This window comes from Crotalus tigris, unplaced genomic scaffold (genome assembly GCF_016545835.1).
Source record: "Crotalus tigris isolate CLP2741 ecotype Arizona unplaced genomic scaffold, ASM1654583v1 scf7180000019666.216954, whole genome shotgun sequence".
Lineage (NCBI taxonomy): Eukaryota > Metazoa > Chordata > Lepidosauria > Squamata > Viperidae > Crotalus > Crotalus tigris.
This window is the reverse complement of record NW_024097653.1, coordinates 111,659-126,909: the sequence shown is the minus strand read 5'-3', so window position 1 is coordinate 126,909 and position 15,251 is coordinate 111,659. Positions and strand designations below refer to the sequence as shown.

Here is a 15,251-nt window from a genome sequence, read left to right as displayed (position 1 = left end):
TTTTTTCATGTATTGGCCATGTAGTGCTTTGTCTTCCCATGCCTCTATTCTGTTCTTCATTTGGTCTTTCTTGTAGGCCAGTTTGGTCTCTCCAGTAGTTAGTAAGCCTTCCTGATATACTAATTTCAGTGCATCTTCATCATTGTTCTTCAGATATTCTTCCAAAGCCATTTTTTCTTCTTCAACCATCTGATGTACTTGTAGCATTCCACGCCCACCTATTTGCCTTGGTAGATAAAGTCTATCAATGTCACTGCGTGGATGAAGGGCATGATTCATTGTCATTATTTTTCTGGTCTGCCTATCCATTGCTTTTAGTTCTGCTTGAGTCCAGTCCACTATTCCAGCTGTGTACCTAATGACTGGGATTGCCCAGGTGTTGATTGCCTTTATGGTATTTCCTCCATTGAGTTTGGATTTTAAGATCTTCTTCACTCTCTTGATGTATTCACCTCTAATCTTTTTCTTGACTTCAGTGTGCTTGATGTTGTCAGCTTGAAGGATACCCAAGTATTTGTAGTACTCTTCCTCATCCAGACTCTTAATGTTATTTTCGTGGGGCATCTTGATTCCTTCAGTTTTCACTATTTTTCCTTGTTTGATAGTAAGTGTGGCACATTTGTCCAAGCCAAACTCCATTACAATATCTTGGCTATATATACGGACAGTGTTGAGCAGCGATTCTATTTCAGATGATGTTTTTCCATACAGCTTCAGATCATCCATATAAAGGAGGTGGGATAGTCTGGCAGATGTTTTTGATGTTTGATAGCCATGTCCTGAGTTATTCAGTATTGTTGACAGAGGAAACAGTGCAATAACAAATAGTAATGGTGATAATGAATCTCCTTGAAATATTCCTCTCTTGATATTAACCTCTCCCAGCCTCTCACCATTGATCTGCAACTGTGTCTTCCATTGTGCCATCGATCTTTGCACAAATTTTCTGATGTTTCTACTGACTCCTGTTATTTCTAGGCACTTTATTATCCAATCATGTGGCAGAGAGTCAAATGCCTTTTTGTAGTCAATCCATGCCACATTCAGGTTGGTCTTCCTTCTCTTGCAGTTTTCCAAGATCATTTTGTCTATTAGGAGTTGATCTTTTGTTCCTCTGCTATTGGGGCGGTTTCCTTTCTGCTCAGGTGGAAAGAGATTGTTTTCAACTAGATGCTGTTGTACTGCATCAGCTACCACACCAGTTAGTAATTTGAAAGTTGTTGGTAAGCAGGTAATTGGCCTGTAGTTACCTGGTGTTGCCCCTTTTGCTGGATTTTTCATTATTAGGTAGGTTTTCCCAGTTGTTAGCCACTTTTCAATTTCTCCTCCTTGTAGTATATTGTTGAACTGTTTGGCAATGAGTGGGTGTATAACAGTTAGATGTTTCAACCAAAACCCATGCAGTTCATCTTCACCTGGTGCTGACCAATTTTTGATTTTCTTTGCTCTTTTTTCTACCATTTTTGTTGTTATTACTAGTTCTTTCATTTCAACTTCTGTTTTATTTGCATCCACCTCTTTTAACCAAGCCGCATCCTTGTTGTATTTCTTTGGGTTATCCCATATCTGCTTCCAGAACTGCACTGTTTCTTGCTTGTCAGGTACTGACTGATTCCTTGCAGTTTCTCCATTGATGGATTGGTAGAAATGTTTCTGATTGGATGGAAATTGGAGGTTCTGCCTATAGTTTGCAATTTGAGCTTCATATCTACTGATTTTCCTGGCTATGGCTGTTATTTGTTGCTTTATTATTTCCAGTGCTTCCTTGATCTTCCTTGTTTCTAAGTGGTATTTCTTGATTAGGTATTATTTGGTCTTCTTGTTCTTCAGCTTCTTTTCTTTCATCTGTTCTAGCTTGCTTGCATGTGATCTTAACTTGCTCATCTTATTTTCTAGTGTAACCTTCCATTTTTCTGGTGCACTGTTTGTTTGTTTTTCTTCTTGTTGGTTTTGCACCCCAGGTATTCAGTTATAACTGCAGCTGTGCTATACATTAGTTGGTTTGTTTCTTGCAGTGAATTGGTGCTTATATTTGATATTGCAGTATTTGCATCTTTTAATGTTTGTGCTAGCTGTTTCTTTGGAACAAGCTTCAATGCAGGTAGCCTTATTCTGTTGTTTTTGTGCTGTTCTAGATGCTCAGTTATTCTTTGTTTCAATTCTTTTATTTCTTTAGTTAGAGGGTTTTGTTCTTCCTGAGGAAGAGGTGCCTGGTTTCCAAATGAGAACAGTTGTATATCTCTGCTGGATTCATTCACTGCCAACTCCCCCTGGTTTGCCTCTACATTCTGAATTACTTCTGGTAAGGCTTTGATTTCTTTGCCCTGGGTAAACCTTTGCAGTTCGTCCAATTCTGTTTCTGTGAATACTTTATTTCGTATTATAAATCGGCATTGATCTGCTAGTCTCTGTTTTGTTATTTCTGATTCTGGATGTTGTTCTTTCCAGAACTGGTGCATTCGTTTTAGATATCCTCTTCTTGTTGGACTTGATCTGTAGTAACAGATCATTATTTCTTTGTTTTCCATCACTGTGTATCTGAGACGGGTAAACACCTTTTCTTCCAGTAGTTCTGCAGCTGCTGGCCCTGGTTGCTCAGCCAACAGTCCTGAGTCCTGTAACCCATTTTTCACCAGATATCCAGGAACTCCAATATCTAGTGCGGATTATTATTATTATGGAACATCGCACAGTCAGCCAGATGTTCAGACTTGATTTGGCATTTTGTCTACCTATCAAGTCCTTACCCAGGACCTGGGATAGGCAGATGTGGATGTTTAATGGTATTACAGATATCGTCGTAGGATGGAAGCAGTTCCTAGTAAGGCCGCCTTTTGCAATTGACTAATAGCAAATTTGTCAATGCCAATGGTGTTCAAGTGGTGCTCCAGTTGTTTTGGGATTGCACCCAAGGAGCCTATCACTATTGGTACTTCCCTTGCTTGCTTTTGCCACAGTCTTTCTATTTCTATTTGTAGGTCTTTGTATTTTGTTATCTTCTCCAGTTCTTTCTCTTCTATTCTGCTATCTCCAGGCACTGCCACGTCCACTATCCAGACTTTTTTGTCTTTCTTATCGACAATTGTTAAGTCTGGGGTGTTATGTTGCAGGTGCGTGTCTGTTTGAATTTTGAAGTCCCAGAGCAGTTTAATTTTATCATTTTCTATGACTTTCTCTATTTTATGATCCCACCAGTTTTTGCTTACAGGCAAATGATATTTTTTGCAGATCTTCCAATGCACCATTGTTGCGACTTTGTCATGCCGCTGCTTGTAGTCAGTCTGTGCAATCTTCTTGCAACAGCTTACCAGGTGGTCCACTGTTTCTTCAGTTTCTTTGCATAGGTGGCACTTACTGTCTGTTGCTGTCTTCTCAATTTTGACTTTATATGCATTTGTCCTTAAGGCTTGGTCTTGAGCAGCTAGACTTAGTCCCTCGGTCTCTTTCTTCAATTTTCCTGCTCTTAGTCATTGCCAGGTCTTGTTATTATCTGCTTTCCCAGCTATTTTTTTCATGTATTGGCCATGTAGTGCTTTGTCTTCCCATGCCTCTATTCTGTTCTTCATTTGGTCTTTTTTGTAGGCCAGTTTGGTCTCTCCAGTAGTTAGTAAGCCTTCCTGATATACTAATTTCAGTGCATTTTCATCATTGTTCTTCAGATATTCTTCCAAAGCCATTTTTTCTTCTTCAACCATCTGATGTACTTGTAGCATTCCACGCCCACCTATTTGCCTTGGTAGATAAAGTCTGTCAATGTCACTGCGTGGATGAAGGGCATGATTCATTGTCATTATTTTTCTAGTCTACCCAAGTATTTGTAGTAATCTTCTTCATCCAGATTCTTAATGTTATTTTCGTGGGGCATCTTGATTCCTTCAGTTTTCATTATTTTTCCTTGTTTGATAGTAAGTGTGGCACATTTGTCCAAGCCAAACTCCATAGCAATATCTTGGCTATATATACAGATAGTGTTGAGCAGCAATTCTATTTCAGATGATGTTTTTCCATACAGCTTCAGATTATCCATGTAAAGGAGATGGGATAGTCTGGTAGATGTTTTTGATGTTTGATAGCCATGACCTGAGTTATTCAGTAGTGTTGACAGAGGAAACTCCTGTTATTTCTAGGCACTTGATTATCCAGTCATATTATTATTATTAATATTATCCTTAGCTCTAGGTTGCTTCTCTCCTTGATTAATTTCCATCCGTTGCGTCTTGTCCTGCCTTCAGGTGCTTTGGAAAATAGCTTGACTCCCTCTTCTTTGTGGCAGCCCTTGAGATATTGGAACACTGCTATCATGTCACACTTCGTCCTTCTCTTCATTAAACTAGACATACCTAATTCTAGCAACCATTCCTCATATGTTTTAGCCTCCAGTCCCCTGATCATGTTTGTTGCTCTTCTCTGTACTAGAGTCTCAACATCTTTTTTACATTGTGATGACCAAATCTGTGTGCAACATTCCAAGGGTGGCCTTACCAAGGCATTGTAAATTAGTGGTAACACTTCACTTGATCTTGATTCTATCCCTCTGTTAATGCAGCCTAGCACTGTGTTGGCTTTTTTGGTAGCTGCAGCACACTGCTGGCTCATATTTAAGTGATTGTCCACTAGGACTCCGAGATCCCTCTCACAGTTGCTACTATTGAGCATGGTACCACCTATACTATACCTGTGCATTTTGTTTTTCTTGCCTCAATGTAGAACATTACTTTGAAGCATTTAAATTATAAACAAAATATAATATCTCACTTACTCATGTTTTGAATCAGCATCACAGTTGCAATTGTATTTTGAATCAGTACAGTTACGTTCAATGCCACAGGCACACTTCTGAATGCCTGGTCCAGAGCCACCCCAGTAGTAGTGCTTTTCATTGGCACGCCCAATCCACCAGGTATATGGATTGCCATCTGCAAAGATAAGAAATGGAAAATTAAATGCAGCAGAGTTTCATGATCTGAAACAAGGAGGTTTTTATTTTATTTCATGAGTTATTTAGTTTTTCTTGAAAAGAAGTGCATTAATCAAACATGATTAGATAATCTGCTTCAACCAAAGCATATAAAGTCACTAAAAGAAAGTGTTTTAAATATACTACACCCGAATCCTTGTAATCTAATTGATACTTTGTTATCAGTGACAGCAGCAGGAGAAATATTGCACATTATTAAGCAGTCCACAGTTAAGTAGTCATTATACAGCGCATTCAGAAAGTATTCAGATTTCCTCCATTTTGATCAATTTTGTTATGCTGCAGCCTGATTTTACAGTTTTTGAAATTCATTTTTTTTCTTCAGCTTATTTAAAGGACCATACACAAGAAAAATTTATTATAGTGTGGAGAAGGTGGATAGATAATAATAATAATAATAATAATAATAATAATAATAATAATAGTAGTAGTAGTAGTAGTAGTAGTAGTAGTAGTAGTAGTAGTAAAGTTGGAAGGGACCTTGGAGGTCATCTAGTCCAACCCCCTGCTCGGGCAGGAAACCCTACACCATTTCAGACAAATGGCTGTCCAGTCTCTTCTTAAAAACTTCTAGTGTTGGAGCATTTACTGCTTCTGGAGGCAAGCTGTTCCACTGATTAATTGTTCTCACTGTCAGGAAGTTTCTCCTTAGTTCTAGGTTGCTTCTCTCCTTGATTAGTTTCCACCCGTTGCTTCTTGTCCTGCCTTCAGGTGCTTTGGAGAATAGCTTAATTCCTCTTCTTTATGGCAGCCCCTGAGATATTGGAATACTGCTATCATGTCCCCCCTTGTCCTTCTCTTCGTTAAACTAGACATACCCAATTCTAGCAACCGTTCCTTATATGTTTTAGCCTCCAGTTCCCTAATCATCTTTGTTGCTCTTCTCTGTACTCTTTCTAGAGTCTCAACATCTTTTTTACATCGTGGTGACCAAAACTGGATGCAGTATTCTAAGTGTGGCCTTACCAAGGCATTGAAGAGTGGTATTAATACTTCACGTGATCTTGATTCTATCCCTCTGTTAATGCAGCCTAGCACTGTGTTGGCCTTTTTGGCAGATGCAGCACACTGCTGGCTCATATTTAAGTGATTGTCTACTAGGACTCCGAGGTCCCTCTCACAGTTACTACTATTGAGCATGGTGCCACCTATGCTGTACTTGTGCATTTGGTTTTTCTTGCCTAAATTATATTCAGAATAAATACGGACCTTTAAAGTTCCATTTATTTTATGATTATTTTTTTCTTGAGGTTATAGTTACTATTTATAAATTTTTATAATATTTGATTTATAGTAGATTTGTTTATGTTGTTGTTGTTATTATTATTATTATTATTATTATTATTATTATTATTATTATTATTACTATAGTTTAGAGAGAGTTAAGGGTAATGTATGAATTTGTTTATTGTATAGATTTTTTTTTGTTGTTTTTTTGTGTTTGTTTTGTTTATAATAACCCTGTATTTTGCTCTGGGAAGTGGGGAGGGGTAGGGTGGAGGGGTGGGGTGGGATTAAGTATATATAGAAATATTAAAGTATGAAATAGATGGAGTAATTTAGAGGGAGGTGCCGTTTGGGTGTTTCCCCTCAACTGTATCCGAAGAGGGATAAGAGGGGAGGCGGAGGGAAGGAAGGAAGGGGTGAGGGGAGAGAGGAGAGGAGAGGAGAGAAGAGGAGAGGAGAGAGGGAGTAGGGAAGTAAGGAAGGAAGGTTGAGAGGGCGGATGCAGTCGGGGGGAGATAGACAAGCGACACCTAAGGTCTTATTTTAAAGGTATTTTTCTCTTTTTTTCGTTTTATATATAATGTATGGAAAGTATTATATGTAAAATTCAAATAATTTTAAAAAAAAGAAATTCATTTTTTTCTGATTAATCTACACTCTGCATCCCATAATGTAAAGTGAAAAGAGAAATGTAGAAATGTCTGTAAATTTATTAAAAAAACCCCTGAAATATCACATTGGCATAAGCATTTAGACCCCTTGCAACTACACTTGAAATTTAGTTCAGGTGCCTCCATTTCTCTTGATTGTTGCTGACATGTTTCTATATCTTGACTGGAGTCAACCTATGGTAAATTAAACTGATTGAACATGATTTGGAAAGGCGCACATCTCTCTATAGAAGGTCTCACACCTGACAATGCATATTGTAGCACAGCAAAGGCCATGATGTCAAAGGAACTGTCTGCAGCATAACAAACAGGAGTATTGCAAGCCACAGATCTGGGGAAGACTGCAAAAAAATTCTGCTAAGAGCACAGTGGCCTCCATAATTCTGTCAACCCTCCGGCTGGCAAATTCAACATTAAAGAAACTCTTCGGCCTTGAGGTGCTATAAGAGATAATTTTTTATTGAATACTCATCTCGGTACTGAAGAAGTAATATCAACTCTAAGTTTCCCCTGTGAAGTTTTGGTTAGTTACTAATAGCTTTTCATAATCCCCACCCACCATGTGTTCATGTTGGCCAATCACATTCTTTCTGTTTGTTATGGGAACGGTCCACTTCTCTAACCTGCTTTGGATGATCTTGGTTCTCACAATCCATGGATGGCTTCCTGAAACTCCCCTTTCTTTCCCAGACTCCTCTCCCCCGTTTCTATAGCACAGTGATGGCAAACCTTTAGAGACCGAGTGCCCTAACTGCAACCCAAAACCCACGTATGTATCGCCGGGTGCTGGGTGGGTGTGGCCCTCTTGGTAGGTGCAGCTACAGTGGGTGTGGCCACTGGATGGGTGTGGTTGCAGTAGTCATGGCAGACTGGGTGGGCATGCCCGGGGGGCGTGGCCACCTCGATGTTATTTATGAGGAGGGACACCTGTGGGAGCTGGACGGAGCAGGGTTGGGGGAGATCCAGGGGGTCTCTGGCAGGTGGGATGGTGGGCTCCCCAATGGCGGCTTCAGACTGGCTGGCCTGCTGAACGTTTAAAGACCACGTGTGCTGGGTGATGGCGCGTGCCCACAGAGAGGGCTCTGCGTGCCGCCTTTGGCACGCATGCCATAGGTTCGCCACCATTGCTATAGCACGTTGAACAGCTATAGAGGTTAGCAAGCATCTTAGCAATTCAACCTTGACATGCCAACCCCCCTGGGGAAAAAATAGACATAAGGAAACAATGAGTATACATATTCAAACATTCAGATATAATTACTTTGGACATTGCGGGGATTTGTCATAAAACTTCTGTATCAATCGATCAACTTTAACATCCTGGGCTTTCACCCAGCATCTGCTAAGGGATAGCCTCTCCAGAGGACTAGGCACTGTAACTTGAGTTTAGTATTTTTTTAATTTCATAATGCTTCTCCCTCCACTAGTATAGGAGGAGGGGATTCCTCTGCCTCTGGTCTTAAACTGGACTTTTTGAATGATTTCAATAAGCTGCAATGGAATACTGGGTAAACTTGCTTCAATTTTTTTGGTAACCATAACTCCATAGTTACTGGATTTATGACTTTCACAATTGGGAAAAATCCTGTGTACTTAGGACTCAATTTCTTGCAAGGCTGCCTTAGCTTAAGGCAGGGCTTTTCAACTTTTCATTGATTTCACTTTTCACTTTTAGGATATGGCAATATTCGAGTACCACCTAGCAAGGGGTCAAAAACTTGATGACAAAAAAAAAACTGTTCAAAGTTGCAATTGCACTGAAATGAGTTATGACCATTTTTCACACTTATGATCATTGCAGTATGCCCAGGTTATGTGATTTATATTTGGATGCTTGGCAACTGATTCATATTTATGAGGGTCACAGTGTCCCAGGGTCATGTGATCCTCTTTTGCAAGCTTTTGACAAGTAAAGTCAATGGCAGGGATTCTGATGGCCAAGTGCTAAGGCGGGACTTACTTCTCTCTCTCCCTCCTTCCCTGCCTCCCTCTTTCTCATTCCCATCTCCTTCTGAAGGAAGAATTTGAACCCCCCCCCCATATTTCCCCTCTTCCATATATTCATCAAACAAGGAAAAGCCTCCAGAGACAGAAAAGACAAGCCGCTGAGGGAACTAGCTTTAAAAGGCGCATTTCCCTTTAAGAAATAGCTACTGGTTAGAAAGGAAAGTTAAGGAGCCATCAGCCAGCACTTGAGGAAGAAAAAAATGTAGTAAGTACTGGCTACTGGCTAAGGCAGCCTCCCCAAATGGCTCTATTCATAAGTAAAGGAATGCTACAGGCAAAATTCATTCAGCAGAAAAATATTTCAAAATCCCTTGCAGCAAAACTTACAGCTAACAATAGCAGAGCAATAGAAGCTAACATGAAACCTTAGCCATCAGCCAAATAGAAATTGTCAAACTCTCCTTAAGAACACAAAGCCCACATTGCAGAAATTCCAGAACTTCAAAGTCACAAAAGCACATAAGAATCCTTCCACTCTCCATCTCCCTCTCTCCCTCCGTGCCTCATCTCCAGTCGATGCTGCCTTTCTTCATTGCTGTCTTTCTTCATTCCTCATGGAGGGCGACCCCTCCCCTGCCGCATTTCTTGCCTTTTTGTTGCTGCCAGCACAGGTAGCTGCCACAGAAATTGTAGATTGGCTCAGGGCCAGCCTGTTTGATCTCCTCTCCTCTCCCCCCACCTTCCTCCTTCTTCTTTCCCTTTGGTGCAGCTAGAGCTGACTCCACCTCCTCCCAAGGCTGCTTCCTTTTTCTTTCTCCTTCTCCTGCCAATACTGCCTCTTTTTATAGCCTCTCCTGTCTCCACCCCCTCCTCCTCCTTTCTCATCTGGGCGAGCCGGAAGTGAGCCTGGGGCCTTTGCCTTGCCCCAGCCACTCTGCAGCTCCAGAGGACACTCTCACAGTAAGTCCTGTGCTGTGTTGGCTCATTCCCTCCCCCACTACACTTGGCTGGGCAGGGCTGTGTACCACCTGCCACATGCTAATGTACCACAGGTGGTACACCTACCACCAGTTGAAAAACCCTGTCTTAAGGTACTTAATAGACAGATACACCTAGTCCCCAATCCTAAGGTGCCCTCTTCCAATCAGCCTGCCTCTTCCCTGGCCTTCTTTAATGCTTTCTGCACCTCCCACATGTACTTTTCAAACTATCTATCCAATCAGGTAAGGATAACAAGGAAGGGGTCCCCTGTGGTAGTTCTGGTATAGGTACAAAATCAGCTCCTGTCATTACGTTAAATGGGTGAACCTGGTGCTGCTAAGTACAGAGTTATTATAGGCCATTTTTGCAAAAGGCAGAAGTTCCACCCAATTGGTCTGCTGGTAGTTCACACAGCAGCACAAATATTGTTCTATCATTGCATTAGCTTTCTCTGCCCCTCCATTGGTACTCTGAAACTCAATGCTAAGTCCCTGTGAAGACCCTATCAATTTTTTTAATACACATTTTATTGCTTTTTTAATTTTAACATCAAAGTGCTCAGGAAAACACTGTGATAAAAGGGTAATCAATCATAGCAAAACAAGTCATGTATAAGGAGCAAAACGGAAAAGGCCAGCGCATAGCACAATTCAATATGTGGCTAAAGGAGTGGTGTAAAGGGGAAGGCTTTGGATATATTAGTCACGATGTCAGTAGCTGGTCCAATCAAAAGATGTACAAAAGAGATGGTTTGCATCCATCAAAAAAAGGGACTGAGTTACTCGGCTATAAATTCACAGATTTTCTGGAGGGAAATTTAAACTAAACAGCGGGGACAGGGAGTTAATTGACACAGAACAACCCTGTCCCCGGCAATTTAAAAACTATAGGGCTATTAGTGCATGTAGCATAGATGTGTGTGTGGACAAGAATATCAACCTTGCTATCAAGCAAAATGAAGCCTCTAATAGCGAGTGCCACACAAAGTGCACTAACCAAATAGGTGGTAAGACAATAGGGGAACTCAGGCACCACACAGGTTATGTAGAAAGGAAACACAGGGCCACCCACAAAGGACTCAAATGTTTATACACCAATGCACAGAGTATGAACAGCAAACAGGGTGAACTAGAAATTCAGGTTAATGAGGGCAGATACGATATTGTTGCCATTACGGAAACATGGTGGGATGAAACCCACACATGGAACACACAGCTAGAGGGATTTAAATTATTTAAAAGAAACAGACCAAATAAAAGAGGAGGTGGAGTTGCTCTCTATATAAGAAATAACTACATCTCCACAGAAATAGAGCACAACAATGATAAAAACTGTCTTGAATGCATTTGGGTCAATATAAAAGGGAGGGGAAATGACATTGCCATAGGTGTATACTACAGACCACCCAACCAAACAGAGGAAATAGATGAACTTTTTGCTAGTCAGCTAACTAAGGTATGTAGGAAGCACATCACAATAGTAATGGGGGACTTTAACTACCCTGACATCAACTGGGAGACAAACTCCGCACCAAGTGGAAGATCAAACAGGTTCCTGGCAAACCTAGCAGACAACTTTGTCTCCCAAAAAGTAGAGAAGGGAACTAGGGGATTAGCCATTTTGGATCTAATTCTCACTAACAGAGATGAAATGATAGACGGTGTTGAAGCCATAGGAACCCTGGGAGGAAGTGATCATGCAATATTAGAATTTAACATTATATTAGAATTCAACATTATAGAAGCACAAGCAATAGAACACAGTCAAACTAGAGTCTTGGACTTCAAGAGAGCTAATTTCAATAAACTTAGAGAGGGCTTGGGAAGGATTCCATGGATGAGAATCCTCAAGGGGAAAACAACTCAAGAAGCTTGGGAAATTTTGAAAAATGAGATAATAAAAGCACAGTCTAGCACAATACCAACAAAGAGGAAAAACAACAGCTCCCAAAAGAAACCAGCATGGCTGCATAAAGAACTCTCTGACAAATTGAAAGATAAAAAGGACAAGTATAGAAAGTGGAAAGAGGGGAACATAACTAAGTCAGAATATCAGCAAATAGCCCGAGCCTGCAAAGATGAAGTGAAGAAAGCCAAGGCTCAAAATGAACTAAGGCTTGCGACCAAAGTCAAAAATAACAAAAAAAGCTTCTTTCAACATGTAAAAAACAAGAAAAAAGTGAAGGAAATGATTGGTCCATTAGTGGGTGGAAGTGGCAAGAAGGTGACAAGCAACAGGGAGAAAGCAGAACTATTTAACTCATTTTTTGCATCTGTCTTTACACAAAGGGAAAAAACAGACCAACCTATCAAAAATAGTGCCATAAAAAACAAAACAGAAACACAAATTAAGATAGGCAAGAAAATGGTTAGTGAGCACCTGTCCAGCCTAGATGAGTTCAAATCGCCAGGACCAGATGGATTACATCCCAGAGTTCTCAAGGAACTGGCAGATGTGATATGGAGCCACTGAACTATATTTTTCAAAGATCCTGGAACACAGGGGAACTACCAGAGGACTGGAAAAGAGCTGATGTAGTTCCCATCCTCAAAAAAGGAAAAAAAATGGATCCAGGAAATTACAGACCTATCAGCCTGACCTCAATACCTGGGAAGATCCTGGAAAAGATAATCAAACAACGAATCAACGAACACCTAGAGGCAAACAAAGTCATTACTAAAAGCCAACATGGGTTTGTCAAAAATAGATCATGCCAGACAAATCTTATTGCATTCTTTGACCAAGTGACAAAATTAGTGGATCAGAGGAATGCTGTGGACATAATTTACTTGGACTTCAGTAAGGCATTTGATAAAGTAGATCACAACCTACTACTTGACAAGATAGAAAAATGTGGGGTAGACAGAACCACCACCAGATGGATCCGTAGCTGGCTGACCGGCCGTACTCAGCGAGTGGTCCTCAATGGAACTGCATCTATATGGAGGGAAGTGTGTAGTGGGGTGCCCCAGGGCTCTGTTCTGGGCCCAGTACTCTTCAACATCTTCATCAACGATTTGGATGAAGGGATAGATGGGGAACTCATCAAATTTGCAGATGACACCAAGCTGGCAGGAATAGCCAACACTCCAGAAGACAGGCTTCAGATACAGAAGGATCTGGACAGACTTGAACACTGGGCACTAACTAACAAAATGAAATTCAATGGTGAAAAAAGCAAGGTTCTACATTTAGGCAAGAAAAACCAAATGCACAAGTACAGCATAAGTGGCACCATGCTCAATAGTAGTAACTGTGAGAGGGACCTCGGAGTCCTAGTAGACAATCACCTAAATATGAGCCAGCAGTGTGCTGCAGCTGCCAAAAAGGCCAACACAGTGCTAGGCTGCATTAACAGAGGGATAGAATCAAGATCACGTGAAGTATTAATACCACTCTTCAATGCCTTGGTAAGGCCACACTTGGAATACTGCATCCAGTTTTGGTCACCACGATGTAAAAAAGATGTTGAGACTCTAGAAAGAGTACAGAGAAGAGCAACAAAGATGATTAGGGGACTGGAGGCTAAAACATATAAGGAACGGTTGCTAGAATTGGGTATGTCTAGTTTAACGAAGAGAAGGACAAGGGGGGACATGATAGCAGTATTCCAATATCTCAGGGGCTGCCATAAAGAAGAGGGAATTAAGCTATTTTCCAAAGCACCTGAAGGCAGGACAAGAAGCAACGGGTGGAAACTAATCAAGGAGAGAAGCAACCTAGAACTAAGGAGAAACTTCCTGACAGTGAGAACAATTAATCAGTGGAACAGCTTGCCTCCAGAAGCAGTAAATGCTCCAACACTGGAAGTTTTTAAGAAGAGACTGGACAGCCATTTGTCCGAAATGGTGTAGGGTTTCCTGCCCGAGCAGGGGGTTGGACTAGATGACCTCCAAGGTCCCTTCCAACTTTACTAATATGAATAAGAATATATATATATATATATAGATATATATATATATATATATATATATATATATATATATATATATATATATGCTGGAAAATTTGCATAAAAATACGACTCCTGGGCATGTCTATGGTACAAATAAAATACGAACACCAGGAGAGTATAAATATAAAAATATACGAAAGCTTGGCAGCTTTTAGTAAAGTATATTTTTATATTTATACTCTCCTGGTGTTCGTATTTTATTTGTACCATATATCGTATATATATATATATATATATATATATATATATATATATATATATATATATAGTCAATTACCAATAAAACGTGAACACCAGGAATATAATAAACTATAAAAGTTTAATACCATCACCGATCACCAAGCTTTCGTCAGATACTTCTGACATCGTCAGGGTTAATGCTGGTCTGTGGGAGAGCGCCTTTATAGGTGAGCCGTCATTTGCACATGGCTCTTAGATCTTGTCGTAGGTCCTAATTGATTTAACTGCTTTTTAATTATGGCTTCCATACTGATGTCTCCTCTTTTCTTGCTTTTACTGCTGTCGTTGCCATTCCGTCTGACATCTACTTGCTCTTTCACCCCATTATCAATGTTCTCGGACTCCACATCAGACTGAATCCCTTGAATATCTCCTTCCTCCTCATACAAGCCCTTGTGTGCCCTCCTTTTTTGAATACGTATGCCTGGTTCCTTTGTATCCCTCCCTCCATCAACACAGTGATCTTTTTTACAGTTTCTATCACGTTCTACCCTTATTTGCATTTTCCCCCCATTCACACTGCTCTCGATCTCTATATTCTCTTGGGCATTCCAAATGGCGCTCTGTTGTTTCCGTTGATGGACTGTCATCACAGGGCAAGCCGGTCCCATCCTCCTTCTTTCTTGATTCTGCTTCTCATCATGCAACCATTCTCTCACTGTCTGGGAGCATGTGCATAGTCCTGGAGCAAGGGGGGACATTCAGGAGAATAGTCAACGATTGAGGGACTTCTCCCCCCTTGCTCCAGGACCATGCACATGCTCCCAGACAGTGAGAGAACGGTTGCATGATGTGAAAGAGGCAATTAGCCAACGAACAATCATTCCCGACCCCCTGAAATCCAAAACAGTGATGATCCAGCAGCATCAAGAAAGAAGGGGGATGGGACCGGCTTGCCCTGTGATGACAGTCCATCAACGGAAACAACAGAGCGCCAATCGGAACGCCCAAGAGAATATAGAGATCGAGAGCAGTGTGAATGGGGGGGGGAATGCAAATAAGGGTAGAACGTGATAGAAACTGTAAAAAAGATCACTGTGTTGATGGAGGGAAGACTTCGTCGAAATGTCGCCAAGACACTTCCAATTTTACGCGGGAGAAAACCCGAACAACCAAAGACCTACATACAAACACCCGCGGAAACCTCAGAAAATATATATATATATATATATATATATATATATATATATAAAACTAAAATTAATACCTTAAAAATCCCCCCCTCTATTTCCCTCAAATGATATAACAAATT

At 40.7% G+C, this 15,251-nt stretch overlaps 1 protein-coding gene across 1 annotated transcript in view; it reads right to left on the bottom strand.

The window, feature by feature from the left end:
• The window catches only part of LOC120317498 (contactin-associated protein-like 2), a gene marked incomplete at its 5' end in the record, with an annotated part of 175,978 nt that overhangs the window by 53,432 nt on the left and 107,295 nt on the right, over positions 1–15,251 (bottom strand). Inside the window, one exon of the mRNA XM_039364145.1 lies at positions 4,760–4,916. Coding sequence (XP_039220079.1) covers positions 4,760–4,916 — 157 coding nt within the window. The remainder of the gene's footprint in view (positions 1–4,759; positions 4,917–15,251) is intronic.